Source organism: Micromesistius poutassou (genome assembly GCF_964030765.1).
Source record: "Micromesistius poutassou genome assembly, chromosome: 5".
Taxonomy (NCBI): Eukaryota; Metazoa; Chordata; class Actinopteri; order Gadiformes; family Gadidae; genus Micromesistius; species Micromesistius poutassou.
Window position 1 is genome coordinate 8,629,343 of NC_140275.1, and position 9,026 is coordinate 8,638,368.

General features: G+C 47.1%; 1 protein-coding gene across 2 annotated transcripts in view; it reads left to right on the forward strand.

Moving 5' to 3' along the window:
• The window catches only part of snx2 (sorting nexin 2), a 15,275-nt gene extending 11,064 nt beyond the window's left edge, over window positions 1-4,211 (forward strand). Inside the window, exons 13-15 of one of the 2 annotated variants that reach the window (XM_084467795.1) lie at window positions 1,668-1,748; window positions 2,033-2,104; window positions 2,217-4,211. In XM_084467795.1, coding sequence (XP_084323921.1) covers window positions 1,668-1,748; window positions 2,033-2,104; window positions 2,217-2,267 — 204 coding nt within the window. In that variant the 3' untranslated portion in view covers window positions 2,268-4,211. The other variant, XM_084467796.1, reaches the window with a different exon arrangement.
• The last annotated feature ends 4,815 nt before the right edge of the window (window positions 4,212-9,026 follow it).

Below are 9,026 nucleotides of genomic sequence, written 5' to 3' on the forward strand. Positions count from 1 at the left end.
TCTGTGATCCAGGTTGTAGTTCATCTGTGATCCAGGTTGTAGTTCATCTGTGATCCAGGTTGTAGTTCATCTGTGATCCAGGTTGTAGTTCATCTCTGATCCAGGTTGTAGTTCTCACCCTGATCCAGGTTGTAGTTCATCTGTGATCCAGGTTGTAGTTCTCAACCTGATCCAGGTTGTAGTTCATCTGTGATCCAGGTTGTAGTTCATCTCTGATCCAGGTTGTAGTTCTCAACCTGATCCAGGTTGTAGTTCATCTGTGATCCAGGTTGTAGTTCATCTGTGTCCAGGTTGTAGTTCATCTGTGATCCAGGTTGTAGTTCATCTGTGATCCAGGTTGTAGTTCATCTGTGATCCAGGTTGTAGTTCATCTGTGATCCAGGTTGTAGTTCATCTCTGATCCAGGTTGTAGTTCTCAACCTGATCCAGGTTGTAGTTCATCTGTGATCCAGGTTGTAGTTCATCTGTGATCCAGGTTGTAGTTCATCTGTGATCCATGTTGTGGTTCTCAACCTGATCCAGTTTGAAGTTCATCTGTGATCCAGGTTGTAGTTCTCAACCTGATCCAGGTTGTAGTTCATCTGTGATCCAGGTTGTAGTTCATCTGTGATCCAGGTTGTAGTTCTCAACCTGATCCAGGTTGTAGTTCATCTGTGATCCAGGTTGTAGTTCTCAACCTGATCCAGGTTGTCGTAGGTTGTGGAAGCCACAGCGCCCCCTGTGCTCTGTCAGGTGGGACATCACCACTCCTCTCTTCTTCATCGTTCACCGTATCAGTCCTTTGCCTTTGTGACGAGCTCCGCTTGGGCCCCTGGGGGCCCGGGGTCTTTCTGTTCAGGCACTGGACAGGATGCCTCCTTATCATTTTAGACTTTTAGTTTTTTATTGCCTTAAAATATTGTTGCTTCCCCCCCCCCCCCTCCCCCTCCCATGCCTTCAACCAGGAAACTGAAGAGGTAGGACCTACCTGTCTGTCTGTCTGCCTGTCTGTCTGTCTACCCGTCTGTCTTTGTTTAAGTGTCATTGTTTCAGCCCCAAACGTTGTTTTTTTTCAGCTTTTTGTTTATTAATTAGCTGTTGTTTCCTTTTCTCTTTTTAAATATTGATTTATTTCTTAAAAGGGAGTAAAGTCTCCCTTAAGACCTGAGGAAAAGCTAAGGGAGTCTCTCTTAAGTCCTGAGGAGAAGCTAAGGGAGTCTAGTCTCCCTTAAGTCCTGAGGAGAAGCTAAGGGAGTCTAGTCCCCCTTAAGTCCTGAGTAGAAGCTAAGGGGTCCACTGAGTGTGTGAACATTTCACTTTGACCTCAGACCTCAGAACTAGAGCAGGTATCACGTACATACACCAGGTACATATACAAAGGTACACACACACACACACACACACACACACACACACACACACACACACACACACACACACACACACACACACACACAGGTACATACACACACACACAGGTACAGGTACACAGGTACATACACACAGGTACCTCCACTGTGTGGAGGTGTGGCGGTACGTCCGGCCAGCTGTTCTGCTTCTAGGACACACATTCTAACGACGCCCACGGTGTAGGGGGCATTTCATATCCAAGAGGGCTCATACTGAAGCTCTGACTGACGTTCTCCCTCCGTTCTGACTGCTTTGTCTCTTCTGTGTTTGTGTTCCAGCTGGAGGGGAAGGTGCAGCAAGGAGAGAGAGACTTTGAGCAGATCTCTAAAACCATCCGCAAGGAGCTGGTCAGGTTTGAGGTCAGTGGAGGTGCTGGTGTGTTGTTCTGGTGCTGTGGTCTGAGGTGTACTGTAGTAGGCCAATATAACCATTAATTAAGTCTGATTGCTCAATAGCAAATAACTAACAACCTTTTGTTTGCATTGTTGTTTGTCTTGGTAACCTGTTGTGTTGTTTGTCTTGGTAACCTGTTGTGTTGTTTGTCTTGGTAACCTGTTGTGTTGTTTGTCTTGGTAACCCGTGGTCTTGTTGTCTTGGTAACCTGCCGTCCTGTGGTCTTGTCGTCTTGGCATCTGTCCACCAGAGAGAGCGCGTGACTGACTTCAAGGAGGTCATCATCAAATACCTGGAGTCTCTGGTCCGGACCCAGCAGCAGGTAGCAGCAACACACAGCAACATCCAACTTACTTACACCTAATAACAATAATATGAATATGAATATGAATAACCAGGTCTCTGTTGAGCTCATCTCTTCTCTTCTCTTCCAGCTCATTAAATACTGGGAGGCCTTCCTACCTGAGGCCAAAGCTATCTCATAGAATCCTCCTTACCCACAATGCACCTGTGCTCCCAGAAACCCCAGCGCTCGCCTGTTTACATGGGCCGGGACCCCGAGCGGCTCTGGGTCACCAGAAAACCTGTAAATTGTAATATTGGACTTTGGTTGATTGTTAACTTCTTTGTTCTCTTGAATTCCAAGCTGTGATCCTTTGACGTCATCATAAGGTGACAGCATTCCTCTCCGCCCAGCTGCTGCTGCTGCTGGCGCCCGCGGCTCCGTCAGCTCTTCCTGCGCTAGCTGTCCTCTCCGGTTCACCGAGGGCTCGTTGGGGCAGGTGTTTAGAACTGGGCGACGTCCGAATTAACTAATTAACTAAAATAAGGAAATATTAGAAATGAGCATTCCTCAGTTAGCCAGCGAGTTAGCTAGCTGTCCATACATTGGAGACGGATGGATTTCCACCACGTATTGATCTGTGTAGCCTACGCTAACCTTGTATTACGGAAGGCAAAGGTGGAATGCTGAAACCTTTGGTGACCACCGAGATCCCTCCAGAGGCCTTTGTCTCATTACCACACATCTGTCTGGTGGGCATGAGTCTGCTAACCCAAACGTCTCGCTATGTTATTCTCTCCATTCCACGTGTATAAAGCAAGAGCTAATGTTGCTATATGATCATTTGGGAAGGCAACATTTTATTTTATACTACGGAGGGCACCTCATCGTTTTAAAACGATAACGTTTTAATCTCACTATTCCCTCACACAATTACAGACACTAAGGATAAAACGTACCTAACCCTGCAATTTTGGAAGGTTCTTGCTACAGTCTTGCTACTTTGCCACCAGGGAATTAACCAATAGCACGGCCCGGGAGTTCATACGGAATCCAATCAGATTCTGGATATTTGCTTGAATAAATCCTGAAAATGGGTAGGCCTACTTCCAACTTCCATTAGACTGGATCAGATAATCAAATCCTAGCTATAATGTCGGGATCAGATCTTCAAAAAAACGTTAAAAATCTGATATGGATTCAATTGTTAAAGAAATGTGGATTACCCTGATCCAGAAAGATTCAGAGTGGATTACCCTGATCCAGAAGGATTCAGAGTGGATTACCCTGATCCAGAAGGATTCAGAGTGGATTACCCTGATCCAGTAGGAGGATTCAGAGTGGATTACCTCTGATATAAAAAAAGAAAGAAAATTATCCGTGATCAGTAAATATTGGATTTCCAAATCTGAGCAGATCTGATTGAGAATGATAATGAACTCCCAGGCTCAGGAAATATGATATTCGCTTTCACAGGAAGCTCAAAGTTTGTGAAATGTCCGAAATCTATCGCTGCTAAACTATGCTGCCAACTTTGGAAATGTGTCCTTGGCAGGAATAACACTAGTCTGAGAGACCAGGACTAGCACTAGTCTGAGAGACCAGGACTAACACTAGTCTGAGAGACCAGGACTAACACTAGTCTGAGAGACCAGGACTAGCACTAGTCTCAGAGACCAGGACTAACACTAGTCTGAGAGACCAGGACTAACACTAGTCTGAGAGACCAGTACTAGCACTAGTCTGAGAGACCAGGACTAGCACTAGTCTGAGAGACCAGGACTAACACTAGTCTGAGAGACCAGGAATAACACTAGTCTCAGAGACCAATGCACACTAGTCTCTGAGTCTTGTCTCCGGTACTGGTCTCAGAGAGGTCTCACTGGTCTCCGAGACCAGTAGCGGAGACTAGTTGCCGTTCATTTGTTCCAGCAGTAGTGAGACTACTGGTACTAGTCTACTGGTACTAGTCTCACTACTCTGATCTCAAAATCTACTCTGAGGTGTCACATTTATTCAACACTTAATAATGTGCAATGGCTGATTTTTGTTGATTTTCCCTTTTTATGATGAAATGCACAATTGTTTGATGTGATCTTCCTGCTTTGGGGCAGAACTGGTATTTGAGTATCTACATTTATTTAAAATAAAGGAACGTACTGCACTAGTGGTGGTTGCACAGCGTGCTTTTGTTTCAACGCCCTAGCCTGGCACCGCCCGCCGACGTACTTCTGCTCAGTATTCATTTCCCTTCAGTACTACGAAATGAAGTACGAGAGTATGGTAGGGCCAGGCTAAAGTGTACCCAGCACTGGATTATAATCTGCTTCTTGTTTCTCCACCGTTGAGTAGAGACACTTCTGCTCCCTGAGCTCCCGGGTCACTGGGTGACCCGGGGAAGGTCTAGTTCCACAGGAGTCGACTGAATGTTAACATATTTCTCCCTTTAAGACTAAAGCTTCCCTCGAGCTCAGCTGCTGCCCTCCGTCCAATGTGTTCAACGGTAGAAGGGTTAGCTCTGAAGTTAACATTTCAATGTTACTCCTCCGAAAGGACCGGGTTAGAATTTAGCAAACGTCTGGTCGGCTGAAGAGTCAGACGCTCCGAGCTCTGAGACAACGCTGAAGGTCACATGACACGCGTGTGTTCAGGGCGTATGCAGAGACCTCCTCTACTCTGCTCCTCGGAGACCCCCTCTGCTCCTCTACTCCTCTACTCCCCCTCTGCTCCTCTACTCCTCTGAGACCCCCTCTACTCCTCTACTCCTCTACTCCTCTACTCCCCCTCTGCTCCTCTACTCCTCTACTCCCCCTCTCCTCCTCTACTCCCCCTCTACTCCTCTACTCCTCTACTCCCCCTCTCCTCCTCTACTCCCCCTCTACTCCTCTCCTCCTCTACTCCCCCTCTACTCCTCTACTCCTCTACTCCCCCTCTACTCCTCTCCTCCTCTACTCCCCCTCTACTCCTCCTAGCCCCCCCGTGGGGGTACATTACCTCGGTCAGTGTAACGCGTGGACCATGCCGGGTGCAGGAGGGCATAAGGAGGGCATATTTGGCAGTGAAAAACGTTTAATGGCTCCTCCTGCTCCTCCTCCTCTAGGCTCCTCCTCCTCCTCCTTGTCCTCCTCTAGGCTGCTTATCTTCCTCCTCCTCTTCCTTCTCCTCCTCCTCCTCTAGGCTCCTCCTCTTCCTCCTCCCCTCTTCCTCCTCTGTGCTCCTCCTGCTCCTCCTCCTGCTCCTCCTCCTCTAAACATGCATTCATATCAGACCTCAATCACGGGCACAGGCGCATAGACATGTATGTAGACGTGTGTGTGTGTGTGTGTGTGTGTGTGTGTGTGTGTGTGTGTGTGTGTGTATGCGTGTGTGCATGGACACCCAGATACACAAAGTCGTGCGTGAGTTATTGATTATCTGTCATACTCGATCGGCTGGAGGATTCTGTGACAGGAGGAAATTCATATCAGACACGCCCAACAGCCCTGTGTCTGATGGAGATGATGAGGGAGAATCTGAAGATGTTTGGAGAAAGGCTGTGATAAAAATGTTTTTAGCTAAACGTAGCATAGTGTCTATGATTCGTTAGTTAACATGTATCAATTCTTAACGTAGCATAGTGTCTATGATTCGTTAGTTATCATGTATCAATTGTTAACGTGGCATAGTGTCTATGATTCGTTAGTTATCATGTATCAATTCTTAACGTAGCATAGTGTCTATGATTTGTTAGTTATGTATCAATTCTAAACGTAGCATAGTGTCTATGATTCGTTAGTTATCATGTATCAATTCTTAATGTAGCATAGTGTCTATTATTCGTTAGTTATCATGTATCAATTCTTAACGTAGCATAGTGTATGATTCGTTAGTTATCATGTATTACAGCTAAACGTAGCATAGTGTCTATAATTCGTTAGTAATGATGTATAAAGCTTAAAGTAGCATAGTGTCTATGATTCGTTAGTACTCGTGTATCAAAGCTGAAAGAAACAGAGTGTCTTTAACATTTAGGTCACTGCTTGTATTCGCTCTGCTGAGAATAACATGCAGAGACAAATCACAACTTTAGATCAAATGCGTCTTTTCAAACCTGTTTAAACTGGTTAAATAGCGGACCAAGTGGTCAGTGAAGCGCCCACACTATATTTTGGTATTCTCTGATTTTTAAGGCGTCTCCATTGGCTGGAGAGCAGAGATAAGAGTGTTGTTGTTTATGTATCATATCTCCAGATGACTGCGAGTGTTTCTGCTGCCCTTCGTTGATCAACTCCTGGCCCGGCCACGATAAGACTCTTAATACACAAGAACACAGAGGGCCGGTGATTATTCTGCCCTGTCAGGCCACCAGGACCTCTGATTCAAATCTGGGGAAACCGACCGGACAAATATCTACAGGCTGCGCGACGTACCGGGAATTAGACCCGTTTATCACACACACACACACACAGACACACACACACATACACACACACACACACACAATGACACATATACAGCAGTTCTTTCAGATCTATTTTGGTAGCGCTACATAGGCCTTGCGTGTGCGCGTTATTCCAGTGTTCCTGTGGTCCGGTTCTCATGGAGTAAGGACTCGTTCTCCCAACTGAACGGATCGTCCAGACGGTCTAATGAACCCGACCAGAGCTGCTGGTTCAGCTGCTCGCCTTCCTGTGATTTATGAATCAGAACACGGCGCGTTTCCTTGTTGGGAAAGGAAGCATCTGAAGGTTTAGCCAATAAGCGGCCACTGCAGCAACCGTTGTAAAAAGTGTGTCAATACAGAACTTTAGCCAGATCGGAAACCAACCTACCAACGCCAACCCTGAGCTGGATACAACCACTAAACGCCACAGCGCTAGGCTAAGATACAACCGCTAAACACCACAGCGCTAGGCTAAGATACAACCGCTAAACACCACAGCGCTAGGCTAAGATACAACCGCTAAACACCACAGCGCTAGGCTAAGATACAACCGCTAAACGCTACTGTGCTAGGCTAAGATACAACCGCTAAACACCACAGCGCTAGGCTAAGATACAACCGCTAAACGTTACAGTGCTAGGTTAAGATACAACCATTAAACGCTACAGCGCTAGGCTAAGATACAACCGCTAAACGCCACAGCGCTAGGCTAAGATACAACCGCTAAACGTTACAGCGCTAGGCTGAGATACAACCGCTAAACACCACAGCGCTAGTCTAAGATATAACCGCTAAACGCCACAGCGCTAGGCTAACATACAACCGCTAAACGCCACAGCGCTAGGCTAAGATACAACCGCTAAACGCCACAGAGCTAGGCTAAGATACAACCGCTAAACACCACAGTGCTAGGCTGAGATACAACCGCTAAACACCACAGCGCTAGGCTAAGATACAACCGCTTGGAGCTACAATGCAAGGCTAAGAGATATTACCCTAACCCCTTCATCTAACCCCTTCATCTAACCCTAACCCCTTCATCTAGCCCTAACCCCATTCACCTATTCCTAACCCCTTCATCTAACCCTAACCACTTCACCTAACCCTAACCACTTCATCTAACCCTAACCACTTCATCTAACCCTGTCCAGTGCATCTTTCTCACCACAGATCCGCTCGCCCGGTCTTTTTATGTTGATTTTTTTATTTCTTAAAACAACATTGATTGTTTCCCACAACGACTTTCTGTCGTCGCGGTAACGATTATGCAGATGAGGCACAACCTTTGTGTTTGACGGCCGTCCCACGGGGCCGTCCCACCGTGATGTCGCCACGCCGACAGGACACCGACATATCTGCCCCTCCCCTCCCCCCCCCGCCCTACAGCGCCTCCCCCTCTCCTCTCCCCCTCCCCCTCTCCTCCTCTCCTCCTCCCCTCTCCTCTCCTCCCCTCTCCCCCCTCCCGCTCTCCTCCTCCCCTCTCCTCTCCTCCCCTCTCCCCCTCTCTTCCTCTCTCTCCTCCTCTCTCCTCTCCTCCTCCCCCTCTCTCCTCCTCTCTCCTCTCCTCCTCTCCCCTCTCCTCCTCTCTCCTCTCTCTCCCCCTCCCCCTCCCCTATCCTCCTCTCTTCCTCCCCCCTCTCTCCTCCTCTCTCCTCCCCCCTCTCTCCTCCTCTCTCCTCCTCTCTCCTCTCTCCTCTCCTCCTCTCTCCTCCTCTCTTCTCTCTCCTCCTCTCTCCTCCTCTCGCCTCCCCCTCTCTCCTCCTCTCGCCTCCTCTCTCCTCTCCTCCTCTCTCCTCTCTCCTCCTCTCTCCTACTCTCTCCTCCCCCTACATAAATTAGTCCCATGTTTATTATTCAGTAATTGTGTTCATGTTGTATAAGGTATTCATTTCTACATCATTTAATTGGTTTAGGGTTAGTTTGTTGAATAATGAATACCTCAGTTAACATGTTGTAACATTAATATGAATAATATTCAATAATATCCCTGATATTCCCTGGATCTGATTGGCCGTCGCTCTCTGCTGTCTGTTTTTTGTTCCATAAGAGTTCCTGGCTGTTGTGTGACTGCTGTCCTCATACCTCAGCTCTCTTTATTGATCTGATTAGCATTCAGAATCACTGCTGCTGACGCGCCCTTAGCCCAACACACACCTCATGAAGCCTGCTGAACGGTTTACTGACTGACTATCTGACATGTTTACTGACTGACTATCTGACTGTTTACTGACGGACTGGTTTACTGACTGGTTTACTGACTACCTGACTGGTTTACTGACTGACTATCTGACTGGTTTACTGACAGACTGGTTTACTGACGGACCGATTAATTTACTGACTGCTTACTGGCTGGCTGGCTGATTTACTGACTGGTTTACTGACTGGTTTACTAACTACCTGACTGGTTTACTGACCGACTGGTTTACTGACTGACTGATTGGTTTACTGACTGAAAAACATAGAAAGATGACCACGAGACTAGACCAATAAATTAAAAGTAAACCACTTGACTAGACCACTAGACCGGACCACTAGACC